The sequence below is a fragment of the Dermochelys coriacea genome, chromosome 3 (assembly GCF_009764565.3).
Source record: "Dermochelys coriacea isolate rDerCor1 chromosome 3, rDerCor1.pri.v4, whole genome shotgun sequence".
In the NCBI taxonomy this organism is placed as follows: domain Eukaryota; kingdom Metazoa; phylum Chordata; order Testudines; family Dermochelyidae; genus Dermochelys; species Dermochelys coriacea.
Genome location: NC_050070.1, coordinates 178518634 through 178545834, shown reverse-complemented (window position 1 = coordinate 178545834; position 27201 = coordinate 178518634). Strand labels below are relative to the sequence as shown.

The window sequence follows — 27201 nt, the reverse complement described above, 5'->3', positions numbered from 1 at the left end:
ATCCAGAATCCTTGAAGTTTGCAGGTAAATACAGGGGGTTATGAAGACCAAAACTATAGCAGTGTTCAAAAAATAATTTAAAAAGTTCTTGGAGATTAGGTCCATCAATGACTATTGGCCAAGGTGGTCACGGATGCAACATCATGCTCTGGGTGTCCCAATGCGAGAAGCTGGGAGTGGACGACAGGGGATGGATCATTCAATGATTGCCCATTCTGTTCATTCCTTCTGAAGCACCTGGCATTGGCTACTGTCAGAAGACAGGATACTGTGCTAGGTGGACCATTGGTCTGACCCTGTTTGGCTGTTCTTATGGCTAGGTATGACATCCCATGGCAATCACTGGGCCACTGGCTGCCCGTCACAAAGTTGAACACAAATCCCAGGCACACATTGGGACAGGATTCAACCTCAACTAACTATATTTAATCCCTCCACCCTGAATTCTTTGCTACCATATGAAAAGCAGAGCCAATGTGCATCTCTGAAGAGTTAGGGAGTAAAGTTAAGCTTAAACCATGTTGTGTAAGAGCTCTAAAAGGCAAGAAACATCTCACTGTGAATCAGCTATTAAATTAACTGGAAAATAAAATTTGACTTCAACTGGCATTTCTGATTACTGCATTTAGTCATCTTACTACAGAAGTGACATTATTTATATCACTGGCAATATGGGAGACTAAATGAGTTTCTGTCTGCTTTAATACTAGTGCAACAATCACGAACAACCCTGCTGTTTAATTTTAAACAACATGTGGAGAGGAAAATAATTCAATATAAATCCTAATTCATATTTGGAATGGTGTGGGGAAAAGCCTTCATATTCATTTATAGAAATACTTTGGTGGGCATAAAAACAGCCCCCCAATATTTGCCATTTGTACTCAGAGCTGAATAAAATGCCCAGTCCCAATAGTTTAAAATGGTCGTACCCTAAAGTAATCTAAATTAAATAAATACATTAGGGTCTAGTTTTCCTCTCTCATGTGTTGAGCAGTAGGAAAAAGCAGAAGTTGTGCTGTGAGCTCTGGAAAAGAAGGTAAATTACATCTAAAAAAGAAGTCCTGGAATATCGCCCCAATACATAAGCCAAGTTAGGGAGCAATTCAGAACTGCTACATTCAAGTCAGGCTGCTCAATGAAGTTGTGCTCTAGGTAAAAGGCGGTATAGCCACAGGTCACATAAATGCACAGTATGTCAACCTGCCCTCCCTCCTAACACAGATGTTTTTTAAAAGGGTATATGAAATGCACAGAGTAAACCAATCCCAAGCAGGAAATGGTAGCCACTATCATTACAGCTGGCTGGAGTGCAGTGTATGTGGGTTACTAAAATATACTCTGCCACCATGCCACTGAATGATGGTCTTTGAAATATAATTTGGTGTGTCGTCTTTTTTTTTTTTTTTTTTTTAAACAGATTTTGTGCCTATTTGCCTTCCCCTCGGCACTGCATTCCTGGCAGCACTGGCTGGGCACACTGTGTGTTTTGTCTGTGTAGGCCAGCAGCAGCTCTGACTCTTCCATCCTCAGCATCTCCTATTTGCTACAGGGGGTTGGTGACAATGGCCATTTAGTCCTTGCGTCCATTGCTACCCCTTGTCATAGTTCCTAGAAACCCAAGTCTGTGCCTATCTAGCCTGTCTACTTCACTGTGGAGCCCCATCACAGCCTTTGCAGGTAGTCACTTCCCTGTCCTGGTTGGTGTCAAGTCTCTGTGGAGTCAGTCATAGAATCATAGAATCATAGAATATCAGGGTTGGAAGGGACCCCAGAAGGTCATCTAGTCCAACCCCCTGCTCAAAGCAGGACCAAGTCCCAGTTAAATCATCCTAGCCAGGGCTTTGTCAAGCCTGACCTTAAAAACCTCTAAGGAAGGAGATTCTACCACCTCCCTAGGTAACGCATTCCAGTGTTTCACCACCCTCTTAGTGAAAAAGTTTTTCCTAATATCCAATCTAAACCTCCCCCATTGCAACTTGAGACCATTACTCCTCGTTCTGTCATCTGCTACCATTGAGAACAGTCTAGAGCCATCCTCTTTGAAACCCCCTTTCAGGTAGTTGAAAGCAGCTATCAAATCCCCCCTCATTCTTCTCTTCTGCAGACTAAACAATCCCAGCTCCCTCAGCCTCTCCTCATAAGTCATGTGCTCTAGACCCCTAATCATTTTTGTTGCCCTTCGCTGTACTCTTTCCAATTTATCCACATCCTTCTTGTAGTGTGGGGCCCAAAACTGGACACAGTACTCCAGATGAGGCCTCACCAGTGTCGAATAGAGGGGAACGATCACGTCCCTCGATCTGCTCGCTATGCCCCTACTTATACATCCCAAAATGCCATTGGCCTTCTTGGCAACAAGGGCACACTGCTGACTCATATCCAGCTTCTCGTCCACTGTCACCCCTAGGTCCTTTTCCGCAGAACTGCTGCCGAGCCATTCGGTCCCTAGTCTGTAGCGGTGCATTGGATTCTTCCATCCTAAGTGCAGGACCCTGCACTTATCCTTATTGAACCTCATTAGATTTCTTTTGGCCCAATCTTCCAATTTGTCTAGGTCCTTCTGTATCCTATCCCTCCCCTCCAGCGTATCTACCACTCCTCCCAGTTTAGTATCATCCGCAAATTTGCTGAGAGTGCAATCCACACCATCCTCCAGATCATTTATGAAGATATTGAACAAAACGGGCCCCAGGACCGACCCCTGGGGCACTCCACTTGACACCGGCTGCCAACTAGACATGGAGCCATTGATCACTACCCGTTGAGCCCGACAATCTAGCCAGCTTTCTACCCACCTTATAGTGCATTCATCCAGCCCATACTTCCTTAACTTGCTGACAAGAATGCTGTGGGAGACCGTGTCAAAAGCTTTGCTAAAGTCAAGAAACAATACATCCACTGCTTTCCCTTCATCCACAGAACCAGTAATCTCATCATAAAAGGCGATTAGATTAGTCAGGCATGACCTTCCCTTGGTGAATCCATGCTGACTGTTCCTGATCACTTTCCTCTCCTCTAAGTGCTTCAGGATTGATTCTTTGAGGACCTGCTCCATGATTTTTCCAGGGACTGAGGTGAGGCTGACCGGCCTGTAGTTTCCAGGATCCTCCTTCTTCCCTTTTTTAAAGATGGGCACTACATTAGCCTTTTTCCAGTCATCCGGGACTTCCCCCGTTCGCCACGAGTTTTCAAAGATAATGGCCAAGGGCTCTGCAATCACAGCCGCCAATTCCCTCAGCACTCTCGGATGCAATTCGTCCGGCCCCATGGACTTGTGCACGTCCAGCTTTTCTAAATAGTCCCTAACCACCTCTATCTCTACAGAGGGCTGGCCATCTCTTCCCCGTTTTGTGATGCCCAGCACAGCAGTCTGGGAGCTGACCTTGTTAGTGAAAACAGAGGCAAAAAAAGCATTGAGTACATTAGCTTTTTCCACATCCTCTGTCACTAGCTTGCCTCCCTCATTCAGTAAGGGGCCCACACTTTCCTTGGCTTTCTTCTTGTTGCCAACATACCTGAAGAAACCCTTCTTGTTACTCTTGACATCTCTTGCTAGCTGCAGCTCCAGGTGCGATTTGGCCCTCCTGATATCTTTCCTACATGCCCGAGCAATATTTTTATACTCTTCCCTGGTCATATGTCCAACCTTCCACTTCTTGTAAGCTTCTTTTTTATGTTTAAGATCCGCTAGGATTTCACCATTAAGCCAAGCTGGTCGCCTGCCATATTTACTATTCTTTCGACTCATCGGGATGGTTTGTCCCTGTAACCTCAACAGGGATTCCTTGAAATACAGCCAGTCGTTAGTAATGGGTGTCCAGTATACATATGCTGTTTTTGCCATCAGTGATGAGGGTCTTATAACAATAATGCCATCAGCTCTATCTCCTTACATGCACAGAAGGGCAGGTACTAACAATCTCTATTTGCTGTGCATGTAATGTTCGGTATGTGCACTTGAAGGAAGGCCAAGTGTTCTACGTTTCTCTCCTTGTGTGCATTTTTCACACTGTATCATATCCAATACCCAAAACACTTCTATGGCAGAAAAGACTTACTAACTTGTAAAGATGCTCCCAATGCACATATTGTGCGCCCTTCTTGGTTTCACATTGAGCTGTGCAATTCTCATTTGATCTATTTTGTGCTTCTGGATGTAATTGCCCCCTTCTGCTTAAATATACTTAAAGTTACTAAGAAAAACTGAATATCTGTAATGCTACCCTCCAGTAAAGTGAAGGTCTAGCTTTTGAACAATGAAGTTGTCTGTATGGAAAATAAGATTAGTCACTGGAGCTCATGGATCCAGAATCCTTTGATGGGATCCTTCTACCAATCAAATCTTTGCAGGCAGGCTTGCTAACTAGTGAGGAGGGCTTTAAACTAGGTTAGCCGGGGGACGGTGACCTAAGCCCTGAGTGGGGAAGTGTGATACCAGGAGAAAACACAAGGAGCATGGTGCAACAGAGGGGCCCTCCCGATTCATATCGAGAAAGCAGGGCAATCGGCTAGTTATCTTAGGTGCATATATACAAATGCAAGAAGCCTGGAAAACAAGCAGGAAGAATTGGAAGTCCTGGCACAGTCAAAGAACTATGATGTGATTGGAATAACAGAGACTTGGTGGGGTAGCTCACATGACTGGAACACTGTCATGGATGGACATAAACTGTTGAGGAAGGACAGGTGGGGGAGAAAAGGTGGAGGAGTTGCATTCTATGTAACAGGGCAGTATGATTGCTCAGAGCTCCAGTATGAGACTGGAGAAAAGCCTGTTGAGAGTCTTTGGGTTAAGTTTAGAAGCGAGAGCAACAAGGGTGGTGTCATGGTGGGCATGTGCTATAGACCACCGGACCAGGAGGATGAGGCAGACGAGGCTTTCTTCGGACAACTAACAGAAGTATCCAGATCACAAGCCCTGGTTCTCATGGGGGACTTCAATCACCCTGACATCGGCTGGGAGAGCAATACAGCAGTGCACAGACAATCCAGGAAGTTTTTGGAGCATGTTGGGGACAATTTCCTTGTGCAACTACTGGAGGAACCAACCAGGGGCTGTTCTTCTCTTGACCTGCTGCTTACAAACATGGAAGAATTGGTCGGGGAAGTAGAAGTGGGTGGCAACCTAGGCAGCAGTGACCATGAAGTGGTTGAGTTCAGGATCCTCACAAAAGGAAGAAAGGAGAGTAGCAATATACGGACCCTGTACTTCAGAAAAACAGACTGACTCCTTCAGGGAACTGATGGGGAGGATCCCCTGGGAGGCTAATTATGAGGGGGAAAGCAGTCCAGGAAAGCTGGCTGTATTTTAAAGAAGCGTTATTGAGGGTGCAGGAACAAACCATCCCGATGTGCAGAAAGAATAGCAAATATGGCAGGTGACCAGCTTGGCTTAACAGTGAAATCTTTGGTGAGCTTAAACGAAAAAAGGAAGCTTACAAGAAGTGGAAACTTGGACAGATGACTCGGGAGGAGTATAAAAATATTGCTTGAGCATACAGGGGTGTAATCAGGAAGGCCAAAACACAACTGGAGTTGCAGCTAGCAAGGGATGTAAAGGGTAATAAGAAGGGTTTCTACAGGTATGTTAGCAACAAGAAAAAGGTCAGGGAAAGTGTGGGACCCTTAATGAATGGGGGAGGCAACCTAGTGACAGATGATGTGGAAAAAGCTGAAGTACTCAGTGCTTTTTTTGCCTTGGTTTTCACAGACAAGGTTAGCTCCCATACTGCTGTCCTGGGCAACAGAGTATGAGAAGGAGGTGAGCAGCCCTCAGTGGTGAAAGAACAGGTTAAGGACTATTTAGAAAAGCTGGACATCTTGCATCTGAAGGTGCTGAGGAAATTGGGTGATGTGACTGCAAAGCCATTGGCCATTATCTTTGAAAACTTGTGGCGATTGGGGGAGGTCCTGGACGACTGGAAAAAGGCAAATATAGTGCCCGTCTTTTAAAAAGGGAAGAAGGAGAACCCGGGGAACTACAGACCGGTCAGCCTCATCTCAGTCCCTGGAAAAATCATGGAGCAGGTCCTCAAGGAAACCATTTTGAAGCACTTGGAAGAGAGGAAGGTGATCAGGAACAGTCAACATGGATTCACCAAGGGCAAGTCATGCCTGACGAACCTGATTGCCTTCTATGATGAGATAACTGGCTCTGTGGATATGGGGAAAGCAGTGGACATGATATATCTTGACTTTAGCAAAGCTTTTGATACGGTCTCCCACAGTATTCTTGCCAGCACGTTAAAAAAGTATGGATTGGATGAATGGATTATAAGGTAGATAGAAAGCTGGCTAGATGGTTGGGCTCAACGGGTAGTGATCAGTGGCTTGATATCTAGCTGGCAGCCGGTATCAAGTGGAGTGCCCCAGGGATCAGTCCTGGGGCTGGTTTTGTTCAATATCTTTATTATCTGGATGATGGGATGGATTGCACCCTCAGCAAGTTCGCAGATGACACTAAGCTGAGGGAGAGGTAGATACGCTAGAGGATACGGTTTGGGTCCAGAGTGACCTAGACAAATTGGAGGATTGGGCTAAAAGAGGTTCAACAAGGACAAGTGCAGAGTCCTGCACTTATGATGGAAGAATTTCATGCACCGCTACAGGCTGGGGACCCCCTGGCTAAGCGGCAGTTCTGCAGAAAAGGACCTGGGGATTACAGTGGATGAGAAGCTGGATATGAGTCAACAGTGTGCCCTTGTTGCCAAGAAGGCTAACCGCATATTGGGCTGCATTAGTAGGAGCATCATCAGCAAATCGAGGGAAGTGATTATTCCCCTCTATTCGGCACAGGTGAAGCCACATCTGGAGTATTGTGTCTAGTTTTGGGCCCCAGGCTACAGAAAGGATGTGGACAAATTGGAGAGTCCAGCGGAGGGCAACAAAAATGATCAGGGGGTTGGGACACATGACTTACAAGGAGAGGCTGAGGGAACTGGGTTTATATAGTCCACGGAAGAGAAGAGTGAGGGGGGATTTAATAGCAACTTTCAACTACGTGAAGTGGGGTTCCAAAGAGGATGGAGCTCAGCTGTTCTCAGTGGTGGCAGATGACAGAATAAGGAGAAATAGTCTCAAGTTGCAGTGGTGGAAGGTTTAGGTTGGATATTAGGAAAACTCTTTCATTAGGAGGGTGGTGAAGTACTGGAATGGGTTACCTAGGGAGGTGGTGAAATTGCCATCCTTAGAGGTTTTTAAGGCCTGGCTTGACAAAGCCCTGGCTGGGATGATTTCGTTGGTGTTGATCCTGCTTTGAGCAGGGGATTGGACTAGATGACCTCCTGAGGTCTCTTCCAACCCTAATTTTCTACGAGTCTATGATTCTATGAAATCGCAATGATTCGTAGCTCTCTTCTTACTGCGGTAGAACTTTCTGGCCCCAGTCAGGTTCAGAGTCCCGCTGTGTTAGACATGCACAAACATATACAAGACACAGAGACTGCCCTGAGGAAAAAACAATTTAAGAAAACCTTCTAAATAATCTGAAGCCACCATAAATGTGAAGATGTTAGCCAAGTAAGCACAGATCCATTTCTAGTGGGTTTACACTCACGATGTCTCTGCACACTTGCATTAACGGATTCCAATTTATCTGCTCTCTGCGGTCAGGGCACTGAGATGTTTGCCTGATGTGCTACTATTAGCCTTCTGTCATTCTTCCAGCTTATAGCAACACATGGAGTAAAGGTCATCTGATTCATTTCCACACCATATCTAAAACTCCAGCAGGTCATATTTCAAGTTACAAGCACTTTCTGGAACACAATTACACACCATACTTTAGAAATTCTGCGCTAAAGTTTCTTTTGATGTAAATTGGAGAAATTTCACTGATGTCAATGGAGTTGCACTAATCTATGGCTTGGCAGCAGGAAATTTGGCCCTTCACCATCATCTTGGCCTTTAAATACAGAGGCTTCACTAAATACAGAGGCTTATGAGAAATTTACTTGCTAAAGTATACAGGAGAAAGTAAAGATAAAATGAATTGCATGTGTTACCTGTTCTGTGTTGTAAAATGTAACACACTGGGGAATAAGTCGAGATATCTTTATTTATCAATACATGATACTGGTAATGTAGAAATACTCTACTGCAGTCACTAATCTGACTAGTGTTTTCATTTGGCAAGCATTCCCCCCACCTCCCATTCCTAACAGAAACTGACATTAACATGGCTATATCTGTTTACATGCTAGTTTGTGCACTAGCATTATCAATAATGGCAGAATTGTGGGAATATAATTTGTCAGCTAACTATTGCTTGCTCTGGTGTTTCTGTAATAGCAAAGCACAAAGTATTTTCTAATTGCAGCGTGTAACAACTTTGTGAAACACTCACTTTTGGGGCTGAAATTTTCCATGCTTCGTTTCTGCCTCCAGGTGAACTTTTTGGAAAGTTTGAATAAAAAAAATGATTTAATCTTTTTTTGAGAATAAGTAAAAAAAAAAAAAAAAAAAAAAAAAAAAAAAAAATTCCCCCTTTCCCTTTTTTCAATTAGGAAAATACTCTTGCAACTTCTTTTGAGCAGGAATAGCTGTTTGAAAGTTGCAAATGGATATCGAAATAGCCCTCAATAAGAATCAGTGCACAGTCCTGGTCTGGAAGAAAATGGATTTGGTTTGACCAAGTTATGAACACTGGAAAATCATGTACGCACTTTGCACTGAAGAATCATTTGCTAAATGTGTTATCTGCATACTTACATAATTAAAGATCTGGTTTTTTAGACATAACCAGTAACCATACCTCCCATTGCCTTCAAATGAAGTTGTGGGAGCTCAGCAACTCTAAAAATAAGTCCCCAAGTCTGTATACAAATGCTTAATTCACCATGATCTGCTCCAAAATGGTCTGGAAACTTCAAATGTTTCAGAAAACCCAGGTTCATGTGGTAAAAGGGAACATCCTCCTCCTCCTCTGACAGCTGGATTCAGGTAGCCTAAGGATATCAGTGGAGTCTGGTTAAACATTTCAGATTATGGAATCTGCATGATTAATATGCAATATTTTGAAAGTCAGCAGAGCTTGCAAGTGCTGGAGACTGACACTCGTCTTTTCAAACCCTCCTATGCCCCTTCTTCTTGAAAGGTAGCCTGCAAAGGAAAAAAAAATCAGGCTTGTGCCCTTTTTTGTTTTTTATGGATATATAAAGAAAGTCTAAAGGGCTTTGTCCGGAAGGGAAAAAAAAAAAGTTGTTTCCTAGTTGTGTTTTATGTTAGAAATGTAGGTCTCACCTGTCTGAGAAGACTCTGGCTACAAATGAACTGATGGCATCAGAAGAGAATGAAATGGGGAGGAATGTGTAGTCATACTGTTTGAAACACTTTTGGAGATTCTTTTCTCCCTCTCCTTCAGCAGTAGTGGACAGGGGCTAGAAAAGTCCACAGCTGGATGGTGGAGGCACTGGTGGAGGCAGTCAGGCACTGCACACAACAGCTGTAGGCTGCGCAATATAGGCTCTCTCCTAAGAGCTGGCAATTGGCAAAGGGGTCATGCTGAGGCAGAGGCAGGAAGCGATAGCTATGGGGATTTTCTGGTTCTGTGAGTGTACAAGTAGAGCAGTCTGAGGGGTCAGGAGGTGCCCTAAATTAGATCCGCTTTTAGCTGCTAGCATGTGCCGGGGCTACACTAGCCCTTGGAGAAGCCAGTATTGGACTGGTACAAAGGTAGATTAAAACTGCCTTTGTCCTCACCCCTCCTCAGACTGCACCTTCTGAGCTGCATGCCCTTGGAAGCAAAAGACAGAACCTCTGCCTTTGGGTTTTGTTCATTTGTATTTAACTCCAATGACTGTGGGGTAGACATGTTCATACATCAGCATCAGGATGAAGCCTGAAAACAACTGCTGCTTCTGCAAAACACAGCAGCCTGGAGTCCAAGGAAGAGGTGGGAGCTACCTGTGTAACCCACATGCCTGCCACACTGCCCCTCCAAAAAAAATCAAGGTAGTACTGGACACACACACACACACACACACACAGTTGGAGGATAGCTCTAGGAAATACAGATTTTCCCTCATATTTTTGAGAGTGGGTGTGACAGCGTAGGGAACTAGGGAAGAAATCTGCCTCACGTATAGAGTGATGGGGATAAGAGTGGTACTACAGGGGAACTCATAGGGTCGGTTTACAATGAAACCTGCCCTGGATATGAAACTCTCTGCTTCAGCCACAGCCTCCACAAGGCCTATGCTTCCCAGCTCTACCTCCATCCTGGTGGTTCTTTGATTCCTTTCTCCCCTCACTCAATCTTCCCTTTGAGCAAGCAATTTGCCCACCCCAATCTGGGGAGCAAAGGCCAGGAAGGTAAGGGGACATCCAACCTCCTCTGTCCCAGTGATGCTTTGATCTGCTGCAGGGAATAGAGAGAGGGTGACCAACAGGAGCAAGGCATTCAGCATTTAGGATTGATTTAACTAAATGTCCTGCTGACCCTGCTCCAAAATATGCCACCATGCTTCCCAACTCTCTTCTCCACTTTGGGGCAGGAGGTTGCTCATAGATGTTCCTTCTGCCCTTCATTATCCAGCTCTCTCCTCCATCTTTGGGGGCTGAGGAAATGCCTAGCAGAATGACTCAAGTGGCCTCACTCACGAGCACAAGACCCTCTTTGGCAAGCACAACAGCACTCTCTGTGTACATTTCTGTTCTACAGCCAAGTCACTGAGCTTCAAGCGAGCATTCTGCACATGCGCCCCAATCAATAGGCACATATTACTTTTCAACCCATTCTGGCACCCAGCAGAACTGGTCAGGGCTCCTAAACATTCCATCTGAATATAAAGCAGAACACAATTCACCTTGCAGTTGTTCAAAACAAAATGACACTTAACAGGAGGCGGGCAGGAAAGAATTACCCCACTGAATACACTGAAAATAAACAGTGAACTAAAGCAAGCCAGTAGGAATAGAATAGCTGCATTTCACCTTCAGGTGGGAAGGCACTGACAGCAAATTAACTGCATAAGACAGGACTCTAGGGAACTTGGAGTTGGGTATACAAAAATAAAATTCACATTTAGCCTGTTCAAAATATAACAGTCCTTTCCAAACTCCCCGAAATAAGTCAGAATTTATTCTGACAGCTCAGGTTTGACTATCCAAAGAGATGTGAAGACATTTTACTGACCAAGAAGAAAATAATAATGTAGCCAATTACTGCTACTGTAAATCTCTGCAAAGGCTGCATTGTTGACCAGCTTATTAATAATCAGTACAGTTCACATCACTAAACGTTAAACACAATGCATTTGTGGGGGAGAGGGGGAAACCAAACAAACCTCACAGACACAGTGGGATTCCAAAGGAGAATCTATAAGATATGAATACAAAATATTAGAAGCCAAGCTACTGACATTCCCTTAGGAGATGGTCTGACCCAGTATGGCCATTCTTATGTTCTTATAGGAATTTCTGTACCTCCACTCAAATAAATTGCCTCTATGTATAGTATTACTATGGTTAATAATTGTCCCAATTTGATAAGGTCTGTCCCTGGATTTTGAAATTAAAAGAAGGGGGGGGGGAGAGGGAAATCCTTTGTAATTTGGGGAGCCTACATCACTACTACTATGTCTAACCAGGCATCAAGAAGTACTGTCCTTCCCCAAAGGCCTCTGGTGGCCTACTGCACCATCCATCCACTCAGGAGGAAGCAGCTGAGAACTTGTATTTTATTTAAAAAGTATATTTCAGTCCACAGTTGAGATCCAAAACATAGCAAACACTCTAGCTAAGATCTGGGAGAATGATGTGGATGTACTCTTTCTTTTACACTATACCAAGGAAATAAGCCTCTGCTGTAGGTGTCATCCCTGGGCAATTTTTAACTTCTTTTTATAAAATTGATTATATTTGAAGCCTGCTCCAGTGGCTGCATAGGAATTGCAATCCATCCCCTCCCGAGTACCACTGACACATGATAGCACACCAGCTCAACAAGAACTTGAGGGTGAATCTGGATGCCAAGTAACGTGAAGTAACATGAGCTCACCCATTCTGCCCCCCTCTCCACTTTGGGGGGGAAAAACCTGACATGTTTTGAAAAACCAGGTATGCCTCCTCCCAAATGGGCCCCTGAACTAAATTTATGCTGTGTAATGCCCATATAAAAATTACTTGAAATCAAAACAGAGACTCAAGCCAGTAACTCAGACATTCAAAAAGGTAGAAATGGGGGTGTTTTCCAAGAAGTGGGGTCATGCAGTATAATCCAGCTATATGGACACAGAGAAATTTGCAACACTTCCTTTAACTATCACATCATTTGAACATTATTGATTTCAGTTAAACCATGATTGCTTGATTCAAAACCAATGAGAAGGACAGCTAGACAGGAAGTCTACATCATTCAGGTTCACGCTGTGGAAGACTGGAACAAAATATGAATTACAGGGCCAGTCTTAGGTAGGGGCAAGTGGGGTGAAAGTCCTGGGGCACAGTTATAAACAGGGCATCTGCGAAGCAGGTGTGCTCCTCCCCCGCTGCTCTGCTGCCATCTACAGCCACATTGCTCCTGTCCCCTGCCTTGGAGCCACCCCTGGCCAGCAGCTCCCAGCAGCCTCCTGTTTGCTGTGCAGAGCATGGGGGGGAGGCCCACTGGTGTCAGAATGTCTCCCATCCCCTACCCATGTACTCCATCCCTGCAGAGCGGGAGAGGAGATAGAAATAGGGTTGTCAGCCCTCCAGGATTGTCATGGAGGCTCCAGGATTTAAAGATTAATCCTTAATTAAAGATAATGTCATGCAGTGAAACCTCCAGGAATTCATCCAAACAAAGTTGGTAACCCTTGCGGGGACAGGGCTCAGAAGTGAGATGGAGGAGCTGCTGGAAGCTGCTGCAGTCTGAATGAGCCTTCAGACTGGTAAGTGCTGCTGTGCTTAAAGGGACAGCGTGCTGTCTGTCACAAACTCCCCCAGTACACACACACACACACACACACACACACACAGTCTCTGAGGCCTGGTTTACACTAGCGTGGGGGATCGATATAAGTTACGCAACTTCAGCTATGTAAATAACGTAGCTGAAGTCATGTACTTAGATCTACTTACCGTGGTGTCTTCGCTGCGGTAGGTCGACTGCTGATGCTCCCCTGTCGACTCCGCCTATGCTTCTCACTCCGGTGGAGTACCAGACTCGACGGGAGAGCACTCGGCAGTCGATTTATCACAGCTTCAGTCAACGTGATAAATTGACCCCCACTGAATCGATCACTCGGAGGTAAGTGTAGACATGCCCTGATACACATATACACAGTTTCTCTCTCTCTCTCACACACACACACACACACACACACACACACACACACACACACACACACACACACACACACACACACAGTCTCACACTGTATCTTTCACGCTCACCCCCCAACACATACTTGTATTTTGCTGTTGTTGTTACTTCTTGAAATATACATATATTCTCTGTAATTTTATTTGTTCAGAGTGTTATTTTAGTTTTTTGACTCGTCTATGCATTTCATAATTTTATTTCTCTTGTGTTTAAATTTAATTCTTTGAGTAGTAGTTCTAAAATGCCTAACTTGTCCTGGCTGGAGTAATTATCATTATTACTTTTATCATATTATGCTTTGTCATTCATTATTTAAAGTGATACAATCAATTAATAGTATACTTCTAGAATGTATCTTTAGCTTGTACTAACCTTAGCAATGCCAGTTTAAAACACAAAAAGAAAAGGAGTACTTGTGGCACCTTAGAGACTAACAAATTTATTAGAGCATAAGCTTTCGTGAGCTACAGCTCACTTCATCGGATGAAGTGAGCTGTAGCTCACGAAAGCTTATGCTCTAATAAATTTGTTAGTCTCTAAGGTGCCACAAGTACTCCTTTTCTTTTTGCGAATACAGACTAACACGGCTGCTACTCTGAAACCTGTGATTATGCAAGGAGTTTAAAACACATTAGCTAAAAAACATAAAACTTTAGACACTGGGCAGATAAAGGTTTTCAAATTCCATTTTTAGTTATAACTGTAAAATAAATTAAATTTTGAATGAAAATAAATGCAGTTCCAACTAAGACACCAATAGCAAATGATGGAGTAGTGAGTCACATACATGATTGTGATCAGTAAACATAAATGCCAAAATAATTAGAAAAATAAATTTCCTTTCTTAATAAAAGAGAAAAAAAACCTTAATCACATATGTTAAAATTAAGTATGTTTTTAGTGGAGTGAAAAACAATTGACCAAAATAGAGTAGATAATGGCAATAACACAGAGTGTCTCTGTTAGAGAAGTAAGCAGATTTTATTTATTTTTATTTACCTCTACTAAAGACAGTGTACAAAGTATCAAACTCATGTTTCTGATATCTGTGTTAAAGCTTCAGAACAGATACCTCAAGGCTTGAGATTGGGAATATCTTGCTGTATTATCTCCTGATTGTTCTAAATTTACATATAAACTTTAAACGTGGCTTTAATTGGAGTTTATATATATATTTTTTTTCTTTCTTTATATAACAATTAGATACAATGGTCCCGTCAGCTAATTCCTACATTTTTATCTGCAAAAAACCCTAGAGTTTTCATGTGCCTAAGTAGTCCCTGGAATCACAGTTAAAGTTTCTTCCCACTCCTCGAAATCTGAAATGGTGCCCCGGTGAGCCAGGAGTGCCCAGAGGGCTGCACAAGGGCTGTGGGCTCTGGCAAGATGTAGCTCCTGTGTGACAGCACGAAGTCTGCCTTGAGCCACATGCTGAGCACCAGGCACCACAAGCCACAGTAGCAGCGCAGAAGTAAGGGTGGCAATACATCATATACCATATCACCCTTACTTTCGTGCTGCTGTTGGCGGTGGCATTGCCTTGAGAGCTGGGGACCCTGCCAGCACCCGCCAGTATCTGGCCGCCCCGCCAGTGCTTAATTTGTGCCAAGGCTGAGCACCGACATCTCTTTCAATACAAATTAAACACTGGGGAAGCCAGCAGGGCCCAGAGGTGATGGGGTGGGGGAAGTCCAGGGAGCCCACGGGGGTCATGGATGATGGGGTGGGGGGGTACCAAAATACAAGTTTGCCCAGGGTACCATTTTCCCTAAGGCTGGCCCTACTTTAACTATACAGGGCAACTTAATGTTGATTTATTATAGCACTAAACAGAAACTATTACACTATATGTATTTACAGTACAAAAATGCTGCTTTGTATTAGGGTTCAATCTTAGGACTTCTGTAAAAACTAAATCATAACAAAAAAACTAAATCATCATCCTCATTGAAATAATTGTCTAAGCCAAGAGAAATGCCAAAAGTGGGAAAATGCATCAAAAACCTTAAAAAGCACATAGTATTTTTATAATTCTTTCAGATTTAAATAACCTGTATTATTAGCATCGTAAGTAAGGAGACTGGCTTAATGCATATTTTAAATTAACAGTATTCTTTTAAATAGTTTTTTTCCCCTGTATATAAGTGACATAACAAATCATTCATACTATTTTCAGAATATACTGATGGTTAATGACAATGTCAATTTTTTTAAAGTTAATTTTATTAAAATAATAATTAATCCTAATTAGCCAGCCTGTGGGGGGCATAACAGGATGATCCAACATGAAGGCCTTGCGTATTCTGATTTTCACCAACAGCCAAATGTGTACAGTTAGGATGAGGAGAAAATATTCAAAACTATATCCACATAGAAATTAGTTTGTCTCTCTCAAGTGTATTTCACAAGCATGATATATTTCACACTATATGTACAGTACAGTTATATCTTTCCATGTATGAAAACTTACTTTTGTTACTCTATTGCCAGCTATGTAGTTAATACATTGAAAAAACAAACAAACAATCTGAGGGTCACTTACAACTGCTATGTTGAGAACATGCCACTATAATGAGCCAGTTTGTAAAAACTTCCCTAAGCCAGCACAGCTACGTAGCTAGGAAGCATGATTTTTTCACTCCCTTGACAGATATATCTATGCCAATATGTGTGTTAAGTGTAGATCACACCTCAGTCACTGTGGTGGTCTAGAACCAAAGGAATACTTCTACCTACTGTATTCAGCAGTATGAACACAGCTGACAACCAACACCCACAATAGTATTGCCCAGACCAGTCATGAATTTTCAGTTTTCCATACACAATATGTATCAAAAAAATCAAACCAATGAAGCATATCTGACTTTGCATCTGCAAACACCTCTTTTATGTCACCTCCTCTGTAGTAAGAAATAACATCCCAGGAATGAAATTACCTAAATAATATAAAGAAAAGGAGTACTTGTGGCACCTTAGAGACTAACAAATTTATTAGAGCATAAGCTTTCGTGAGCTACAGCATCCGATGCATCGGATGCATCCGATGAAGTGAGCTGTAGCTCACGAAAGCTTATGCTCTAATAAATTTGTTAGTCTCTAAGGTGCCACAAGTACTCCTTTTCTTTTTGCGAATACAGACTAACACGGCTGCTACTCTGAAACCTAAATAATATAGAGTAGCTATTCCCTCAATTATAGTCTGGACCAGACCAGCAAAAAAAATCTCACCAGAGGATTACAAGAGAGGTTCTTAATAAAATTAATGTAGTGGTGGGGAAGCCAAGGGCATTTGCTGCCACCAAACCACCTCTCATTTAGTACAGTATTTCATATGTTGAAGGCTAGCTGTGGTAAGCCCCAAATCACTTTATTATTATCCTTTATGTCAGAAGAACAGTCACATGGCTGCTGCAATACAAATAATTTTCCATGCAAAACATACTTCCTTCTTGTTGTTAGTCTTCAAGATATACATTAGATGCTTCCTGGCCTGCTTAGATATTTGCATTAAGTACACAGTAACTATTTCTGTATAGACAAAAAAAAAATTAAACCAAAAATATTTAAATTGATAGTTGCTTTGATATGTAATTTCAGAAAGAATGTAGAGGTGGAATGAGCTACAGTTCCCAATATGCTTCCGCCAGCAATTACTTGATAGAGCTGAGCAAATATTGGGGCACCCAGTACTTGATGCATTTAATTCAAAACTGTTGTGAACACAGCTGTGTTTTCACACCTGGTAAGAGCCCTTTTGGCACAGGAGGAAGAAAGCATGGGGCCCAGAATTTGTAGGCCTCAAACATAAGCCCCTCCTCCCCCGCCAAAACATATGGAGTATTCTATCACCCCTTAAGTCCTCACCTTGACCTTTTCACAGGTCCAGGACTCCCTAAAAGGGTTAGTGGGGCTGTTCCATTCCATACTTCTAGCCAGGTATGCCCAGGATAATGATAAATACCTTACTAATGATTATTTTTTTAAAATGTTCTATGTATATGACAAAATTCAGTATCAAATTGAAGAGCAGAAAGCAGCTACACACTCAGCCTAATTACATACATCAAGGTAGGAAAATCAGAGCATAGCCAGAGGAAACGGCAGGAAATTTCCATAGTTCTTGTTAGGTAAGTCCTTTATTTTTTATGTATTATTCATTCTTTTTGTTTAGTGTGCATACTGAGGTAATACTTACACTTCTTGTCATATCCAGAGCTCCAGGGATATCCTGTATCTCTTAATGAGGGTTTGATCTTACTTTCTTGATACATGCCACCAGATTGTTTCCTACTGGATTCATCATTAAAAAGTTAGCTCCCAGGCAGTACAAAGCTGCCCAGTTCATATCAATGAAAATTTGGAAATATTTTCAGGTGTTTTTAAATGCCACCCTGTAATCTTCTTGTTTAACTTTGCATATTACTCCATAGTCATCCCAAACAGTAGTTTAAAAAAGAAAAGAAAAACTACCACTAGTTTTCCTTCAAGTCAATTGCAACTAAAGATCTAGACTACAATTTGGTCTCACTCTTTGGATAATACTTACAAAGCAATAAAGCCTTCCTGGATATAATCTGTATTTTTAACCTCTAGAAAACTTAGGAACAGTCCAAATGGAAGGTTTTCTTTCTATATGACTGCTTTGGTGTATGATCCAAGTCTTCAATGGGATATATTATTTTTCTAGCAGATACAACTGGGATACTCTATCCATGTGTCAGCCTTTCACAGTTCAAGCTACTTCATCAGGGGAATGTAAACACGAAAGAATGATGATACAGTTCTGTGGTGACCTAGAATCCTATTTTCGACGTCTCAGACTCAAGGAATATTTCCAACACACCTCTGACCAACATATTAACCCACAGAGACCTTCCTGCCAACACTACAAAAAGAAGGATTCTGGGTGGACTCCTCCTGAAGGTCGAAACAGCAGCCTGGATTTCTACATAGACTGCTTCCGCCGACGTGCACGAGCTGAAATTGTGGAAAAGCAGCATCGCTTACCCCATAACCTCAGCCATGCAGAACACAGTGCCATCCACAGCCTCAGAAACAACTCTGACATCATAATCAAAAAGGCTGACAAAGGAGGTGCTGTCGTCATCATGAATAGGTCGGAGTATGAACAAGAGGCTACTAGGCAGCTCTCCAACACCACTTTCTACAAGCCATTACCCTCTGATCCCACTGAGAGTTACCAAAAGAAACTACAGCATTTGCTCAAGAAACTCCCTGAAAAAGCAAAAGAACAAATCCGCACAGACACACCCCTGGAGCCCCGACCTGGGGTATTCTATCTGGTACCCAAGATCCATAAACCTGGAAATCCTGGACGCCCCATCATCTCAGGCATTGGCACCCTGACAGCAGGATTGTCTGGCTATGTAGACTCCCTCCTCAGGCCCTTCGTTACCAGCACTCCCAGCTATCTTCGAGACACCACCGATTTCCTGAGGAAACTACAGTCCATTGGTGATCTTCCTAAAAACACCATCCTAGCCACTATGGATGTAGAAGCCCTCTACACCAACATTCCACACAAAGATGGACTACAAGCCGTCAGGAACAGTATCCCCGATACTGTCACGGCTAACCTGGTGGCAGAACTTTGTGACTTTGTCCTGACCCATAACTATTTCACATTTGGTGACAATGTATACCTTCAAATCAGCGGCACTGCGATGGGTACCCGCATGGCCCCACAGTATGCCAACATTTTTATGGCTGACTTAGAACAACGCTTCCTCAGCTCTCGTCCCCTAATGCCCCTACTCTACTTGCGCTACATTGATGACATCTTCATCATCTGGACCCATGGAAAAGAAGCTCTTGAGGAATTCCACCATGATTTCAACAATTTCCATCCCACCATCAACCTCAGCCTGGACCAGTCCACACAAGAGATCCACTTCCTGGACACTACGGTGCTAATAAGCGATGGTCACATAAACACCACCCTATATCGGAAACCTACTGACCGCTATTCCTACCTACATGCCTCTAGCTTTCATCCAGATCATACCACTCGATCCATTGTCTACAGCCAAGCGCTACGATATAACCGCATTTGCTCCAACCCCTCAGACAGAGACAAACACCTACAAGATCTCTATCATGCATTCCTACAACTACAATACCCACCTGCTGAAGTGAAGAAACAGATTGACAGAGCCAGAAGAGTACCCAGAAGTCACCTACTACAGGACAGGCCCAACAAAGAAAACAACAGAACGCCACTAGCCATCACCTTCAGCCCCCAACTAAAACCTCTCCAACGCATCATCAAGGATCTACAACCTATCCTGAAGGACGAGCCATCGCTCTCTCAGATCTTGGGAGACAGACCAGTCCTTGCTTACAGACAGCCCCTCAATCTGAAGCAAATACTCACCAGCAACCACACACCACACAACAGAACCACTAACCCAGGAACCTATCCTTGCAACAAAGCCCGTTGCCAACTCTGTCCACATATCTATTCAGGGGATACCATCATAGGGCCTAATCACATCAGCCACACTATCAGAGGCTCGTTCACCTGCGCATCTACCAATGTGATATATGCCATCATGTGCCAGCAATGCCCCTCTGCCATGTACATTGGCCAAACTGGACAGTCTCTACGTAAAAGAATGAATGGACACAAATCAGACGTCAAGAATTATAACATTCAAAAACCAGTCGGAGAACACTTCAATCTCTCTGGTCACTCGATCACAGACCTAAGAGTGGCTATACTTCAACAAAAAAGCTTTAAAAACAGACTCCAATGAGAGACTGCTGAATTGGAATTAATTTGCAAACTGGATACAATTAACTTAGGCTTGAATAGAGACTGGGAATGGATGAGTCATTACACAAAGTAAAACTATTTCCCCATGGTATTTCTCCCCCCCCCCCCCACCCCCCACTGTTCCTCTGATATTCTTGTTAACTGCTGGAATTAGCCTACCTGCTTGTCACCATGGAAGGTTTTCCTCCTTTCCCCCCCCTGCTGTGGGTGATGGCTTATCTTAAGTGATCACTCTCCTTACAGTGTGTATGATAAACCCATTGTTTCATGTTCTCTGTGTGTGTGTATATAAATCTCTCCTCTGTTTTTTCCACCAATGCATCCGATGAAGTGAGCTGTAGCTCACGAAAGCTTATGCTCTAATAAATTTGTTAGTCTCTAAGGTGCCACAAGTACTCCTTTTCTTTTTGCGAATACAGACTAACACGGCTGCTACTCTGAAAAGTAGGCAGATGTGATCTCATAGCTGGAAATACCAAACCATTTTAGACAATACATACAAGCAACATCACTTACCTAAAGCTCTCTGGGTACTCAGCAAGAGCCATGTTGATGACATCGAGTGCATGTTGATAGTGCTTTTGGGCTGAAAAAAGGAGAGCCAGTAGATGAAGTGAATTCATATCATCTTTGCACAGTTTCAGTGCTTCCTGAAGGTGTTCTATAGCATCAGAAATCTGAAAAACAAGAAATATTTTACCACGAGTCACATATCTGATCTCTTTCCCAAAGGTATGAAACTTGTTACACACTCATGACCATTAGATATCTTAGCATCCTACTTGGGAATGTGATGGGAAAACTGACTTTTGCAAGAAATGTAGCTGCCAGCCCAAATTAATGGACTGTCAGCCTAGGAAAGCATGACAAAATGGCTGGGGATGAGAAAAGGAGTTTTTTTGCCCTAGTATGTAGTAGGTGGCATGCAGCAGCTATTGCAAGGTTTCAGGAGAGGTGGGAGTAGTAGACATGACCCAATATTCCCCTTATTGCTTTGGTTTTTTGGTTTTATGCTGTGTACAGACCCAATAGCCATAACCCTAACATGACCAATTCCCATTTCCATGTTCAATCATGGGGAACTGCCAGGGTCTCTTTGCATGGTGTGAACATATATATTATTTCTGATGTACTTTGTGTCTTATGACCACTGCACAAGGCCACTCATGATTTGGCCCAGGAAAGTGAGATGTGAATGATGAAAGTCAAAGGGTAAAATATGCTTAAGATTCAGAACAATGTCAGCAAGGAGAAATGTCTCTGTTAGCTGCAAGGTAAAGTGCAGTCCTGACACATACAACAGAGGAACATCATTAGAATCAAGTTCCCACCTGGTGGAAATCTTAAGTTCTATAATGAATGCAAATGCAACTTCCAGTCTATGTGATCTGGCATCCTATCTTTATGCTGTCTGTTTACGAAGGAAGTTCTGAATAGAAATCTTGTTTCTTGGTTATTGGTAGCAAGTTTTATGGAGAAATTTTGTCACCATATAGATCATCTTCCAAGGTGTGAGGATTTGGGATTAAATCACCCAGAATTAGCATTCACTCATGAATGCCTAAACAAACAACATTAGAGGATATGCCCGACAATGTGGAATTTCGCTATTCTTTTCCTTATATTCCCATTTTTCGTGAACTGTAGTTCCTTCTCTCTTCCTATTTGCAAACTTTCTACTCAGATAAGATTGCCTAACATTCCACCATGCTGGCGTTGTCAGAACTTCCATAGATCATTCCTGGAAAATAGATTCCATGTCATAAGGTACAATAGCAACCAGAGAAATGTGCAGACTTGCTCTTCCCTCAGAGTTGTGCAAGAAATGTAGGTTTAGGGGTCCCCAGGTAAAAAACGGTTGAGAACCACTGTGTTAATGCACCCACAAGATTTAAATATACATGAGTTACATCACATTTGTAGGCAAAAATTGGCTAATTGTGAGCCTGACTTATGCATGCAGATAGCTTTTTGAGTTTTCCATGGGCAAACTGACATCCTTACAAGTTTGGCAGTACAACATTTCAGATGCAATGACTTCTGGCCCCTTAGATTACCAACCCCAGTCCTGCCAACTTCTGTATCAACTGTGAGTTCTAGGTCATTAATGAAACACTAATATTTGGCAAATCTTTTGTATTTACAGTGCCTATTATTTCATACTATAGGATGGGGATTATAGAAAGGAGAAATTTCATTGGCTAGCAAAATTTCCCATTAGAAATAGCCTTGAACCAAAATACTAAACACCCAGAGATTTAGCAAAGCGAGGATCCAAATTGTTACGACTTGGGCCCATATTTAGCTCTTACTGCACAGGAAGCTGGTATATTTGCACAGGATGGTAATTTGATTGCTATCAGAAGTCCAAGCCAGGACACACAGAAACTGTGTGATGAAACTCAGCCTGTTTTGGTCAGTCTGAGAGCTAGCAGAGACAATCAAATTACAAGGTCTGTCTATGTCCAGAAGTCTCATAAGAACACAGGTGACGTGTGTGGGGGTGTATGGGGTAACACATCACCCTAGATTTCTCAGGATGCCTCTTGCTAGGATGCCCAGCAGCGATAGGCAGCAGCTCCCCCTGGAGGTGGCACTCACCATGTGTCCATACAGTATGGGGAGGGAGGAAGTACCAAGGCGGCTGGCTGCAGGCTGAGCACTGAAACAGCAGCAGCCCCCAATGTGCCTATCAAGGAGAAGGCAATTTGGGGGTGTCATATTTCCCCTTCCAACAAAAAGTGACTGATAGTTCTCCAATGTGGAATTTCACTATTAACTGAAATTCCTGTTAACTGAAATGATCCACCCCAAGCACCATCCCACCCTGGTGGCGCATGGGGGACTGTGCATCCCAACTGCACTGCCCCTTTTGTTGGTCTTGTTTTGAACACTTGCTAAATTGATTGAGGATCGTTCAGGTAGGAAGGGATGGCTGCAAGTCCTGCCAGGGGCTGTGCAGCTACAGGACAGACAGCAGAAGGCAGTTGCTCGTGTATGTTGTCTACATACATATCAAGTTTCGGGGGTGGAGGTGGAGGCAATGCGTGGGGTAGTCATGTGCCTCCACAGAACCTTTCCATTGTGCCCCCCACTATCCACAGTTTCGTATTGCTTCTGCATCAGAAGCTTATTTCTATAAACCCAGGATCCAGTTGCTTATATATTATAATTGTGTTCTGTCTCTTCTCTACCACAGCAGACACCACAGGAATTTTTAGCCAATCTGTTCTCCCTGAAAACATGTTCAAAAGAGGAAAAAATAAAAAGGACTGTAGGAGAAATAGCTTAAAGATGTTTTCCATACTATTTTGTATTCTCTTTTCCCTTATTTAAGTATATACACTCTTGAAGTGTGTAGATGCTTCCTGGAAATCACCCCTTGAAACGTCAGGTCTTCATTGGCAGCCAGCAGATGAAGTTGATCAGTGAGTGCTCTAATCCTCTGGCTGCCTTTCCACTCCTCTTTTCACAGGAAGGAAGGTCAAATCAAACAAAACAACTTCAATGCAAGTTTTAAAATGGTCTGAATACTGTTTGTGGTTGTTACGGATCTGACATAAATTTACTTGGTACTTGGCACAAAACATGGGAACCAGGACCAAAAATTAACAGGAGTTCTAACTCCTCAGTGGGGTTCTATTTCCATGGAAACAGACTGGCAAAAACATGGCAAGACTTTTAATGATGACTTTTCAAAGTGACATTTTAAAATATTCACTCTGCCTTGCTTTTGCTGATGAAAACTCTGTTACCACAGAAACAGGAAGAGGAACACAAATAGCATGCTGCAGTTGAGCACTAGAAGTCTCATTTGTCAATTTTCTTGGTTGACTGCCAAAAGAGACCTGCCTGGGAGTAACCAACACCTGCAAATACTGGCCTTGGCCAGGTACTTCAAGTTTGAGGGGAGGAGGGAGATAAAATAAAACTCTCCTCATAGATCTGAGCATTTTTAAATTGAGATGAATTTTATTGAAAAATGTTCCAAAATATGCCCCATGGCCCTATCCAAAACCTACTGAAGTCAACTGGAGTCTTTCTGCTGATTCAGTGGTCTTGGAATCAGGCCTTAGAAAAACAAGACCACAATCAAACGTGGATATCTAATATAATATCACCATTCTCTTTGGTGGTTGAAGATATTCAGTCCTGTTCCATCCCCACCCTGGGGAACACTTATAATCACCCCTGCCTTACTTTCATTTCTTGCTCTTGTGAGGGAAGAAAGTTTGAGTTTTTTCTGTTTTACTTCTCCCTTCCCAGATGTTTGCCACAGTGATTTTAAGCACATAGCAGAAACATACACTGCTGAAAATAATCCAGGGAGACCTCTAAGGCTAGGGAGTTTTTCCAACTTCCTTAGCACCTTACTGGCTAAGTTGGTGGTCTTGCTCCATTACAACAAAAAACAAACTGAACATTTTCAGCAATCTATGGGAGTTTGAGACCTGTATTTTTCAACTGCATTTAAGGTATCTTATTCAGTGCAGTGTGCTCTAATGGACAGAGCACTGGATTAGGATTTAGAAGACCTGGTTCTATTCCTTACTGTGCCACTGGCCTGCTGGGTTGCATTGAGCAAGTAATTTACTTTTCTGTGCCTCAGTTTCCCAATCAATAAAAAGGGGATAATGCTACTGACCTCACTTGTAAAGGGGTTTGAGAGCTATGGATGAAAAGTGCTATATAAGAGCTAGGAATTATTATTAATAGTAACTAACTATAAAAACAACAGATCAGATTTTTCTCAGCAATAGACATTTATGGCCAACTGCACAGGACTGGACTCTTTATTTCTTAGTGCTTTGTTACACCCCAATGAAAGTTTTGTGACATTCAGTAGTTAATACAACTGGTCAGAGGTTAAAAAAAAGGGGTGTGTGTGATAATTTATCCTGCAGTTAATCAGAAAAAGAATACGTTAGATACTTTAAATAATTAAGGATATTAAAAATGCATTACCTAATGTTTATCATTAACTAAATTGGCAGAAGAACAACAGGATATTTTACAGCAGTCTAAAAATAAAGATGTCTCAGGTATCTCTACTCGCTCCAAGCATGCTTTAAAGATTTATACTCTGCTAGATGGAGAAGAACTGGAGCAGCATAGCAAGGACCAGACTAACAACAGAGGTATAGGGTTCACACATCTAGTGATCGGGGATAAGTGGTAGAATATCAAGGAGAAACTTACAGGTGGGGAACGAGATAAAGGAAGTGGGTGGGGGAATAACAGACTGAATGAAAAAAAAAAAAACAAGAGGAGAGGGAGATGATGAAATGAGAGGTGAACAGCAACATTAAGACTAGCGCCTGGAAAAGAGAAAGGGAAACAACTTAAAACCTGATGAGTTAATAAAAGGGGGAGGAGGAGATTATTTCGAAGAAAATCTCATTTTTATTTTTAAGGGTAGTGACTGAAAATATCTATTACAATATTCTCTTAGCATTTTTATTCTTGAAAGGGACTAAGGAAGAAGCAGAGCAGATTGCCTAAATGAATAGCCAAAAACTATCACCAAAAGAAGAGTAGCTGGATATTGTTTGAATGAAAGACCTAAGTAATCTGCACTGTCAGGCATACAGTAGTTGATGAAAAAGTCAAATCAGCTGTTTTAATGATCCTTTCTATTGTATTCAACCTGGCAGCACACTGCTCTTATTATTAAAGTGTTAAAAAAGTGACATTAAGAGTGTCCACACTTGCACCAATTAGTTTAACCTAATGAACAAACAGCTCACCTAATTAGCTTGGGAAAGTAAGCACTATCTTACTGTTTGACTCTGTGATATAGACTACGGAAAGTAATCTGCAGTGAGAAGAAAGCCTGCTAAGGAAGGAATATAAGATTATCAAATTTTCAAATCTATCTAAGAAGGTTCTTAACAAACAGGACTTATTTAAATAAAAGGTATTGGCTTTGAAAAGAAAAAAGACAAGCGTTTTCTTCAACACGGCATCGTTTTCTTGAGCTGAGACCTGCAGTAATATTTGACTGCAAAATAATCCTATTGCCTGGAGGTTTCCAGAGCCCATGGAAATTTTGACCAAAGATGCTGAATTATGGAATAAGTAAGTCCTTAATATGGATAACCTGAGAATTGGTGCAATATAGTACCTTACCAGGAACAAGATAGTGTTTGGGTAGGAGGGGACTACGACAGGGGGCAGGATACTTCTTGGTTCCTGAGGAACAAGAATTAAACACCTCTAGTTCACCTTCGCTCTTCCCTTCCCAGATACTTAAAGCAGGACCTATAGGGCACTCCTTGGGATACAAAGATGGATGAATGAATTTGAATAACCATGCTTGGCAACAGGATTGCAATGAGCCCCATGCTGGGGACTTTCTGCTTACATTTATGTGAACTTATTTTGATTTCCTGGTATCAACCTTGTTCAATAAGAAAAAAAACAAACAACGATAACTCTGATTGGGTTTGGTTTAATTCTGTTGAGTCACTCCACCAGCTTCTAGTGACTCAATGGCTGACTGTACTGAAATTGCCAGTCATTGCACATACCTGTCTGACAAGAGCCAGCTGCAACGAGACGTAGAGGATGATTTGGTGGTCTTCAGGGGCCAACTGATGTGCTCTGTAAAAACAAATGAACAATAAGAAAAGGGAAGTGAGTGTCATATTGTACTTTTCATAATCTTCTCTGCCAGAAGGAAGCCACAAATTACTTATATATAAAACCATATTCCAAGAAGAATTCTACTCCCACAAGTGCAGAGCAGATAGTAACCAGACAGAGAAGTGAGTGCTCTGCCAGCTGTGCCAAGCTCATGAAACCAGCAAGCAGGAACAGCAACAAAAACAACACGCATCAGGATTTTATACAGCCAGATGCTAAGCTTCACACACTCGCAGAACACCATTCTGAGAGTGTGCGATAGATGAGTTATGACAGGGCCTTTAGCTATCTGACTATGATGGAGTAGAGGGCTGTGCAAATCGGCAGCTTCTAATTCATGACCTGCATCCTTTGTGACACTGTTTTAAGCGATTTAGGCCAACTGAAGTAACACTAACTGCCTTCTATTACGGACACTAAAACACAGCAGCAGCTCCCTTTCTCCCTTCCTGGA

General features: G+C 42.5%; 1 protein-coding gene across 8 annotated transcripts in view; it reads right to left on the bottom strand.

Moving 5' to 3' along the window:
* TTC7A (tetratricopeptide repeat domain 7A) overlaps nucleotides 1–27201 on the bottom strand; it is a 268350-nt gene that overhangs the window by 117663 nt on the left and 123486 nt on the right. For all 8 annotated transcript variants that reach the window (XM_038395347.2, XM_038395348.2, XM_038395349.2 and 5 more), the window contains 2 exons: nucleotides 26633–26705; nucleotides 20619–20779 (listed from right to left, as the gene is read on the bottom strand). In XM_038395347.2, coding sequence (XP_038251275.1) covers nucleotides 20619–20779; nucleotides 26633–26705 — 234 coding nt within the window. The remainder of the gene's footprint in view (nucleotides 1–20618; nucleotides 20780–26632; nucleotides 26706–27201) is intronic.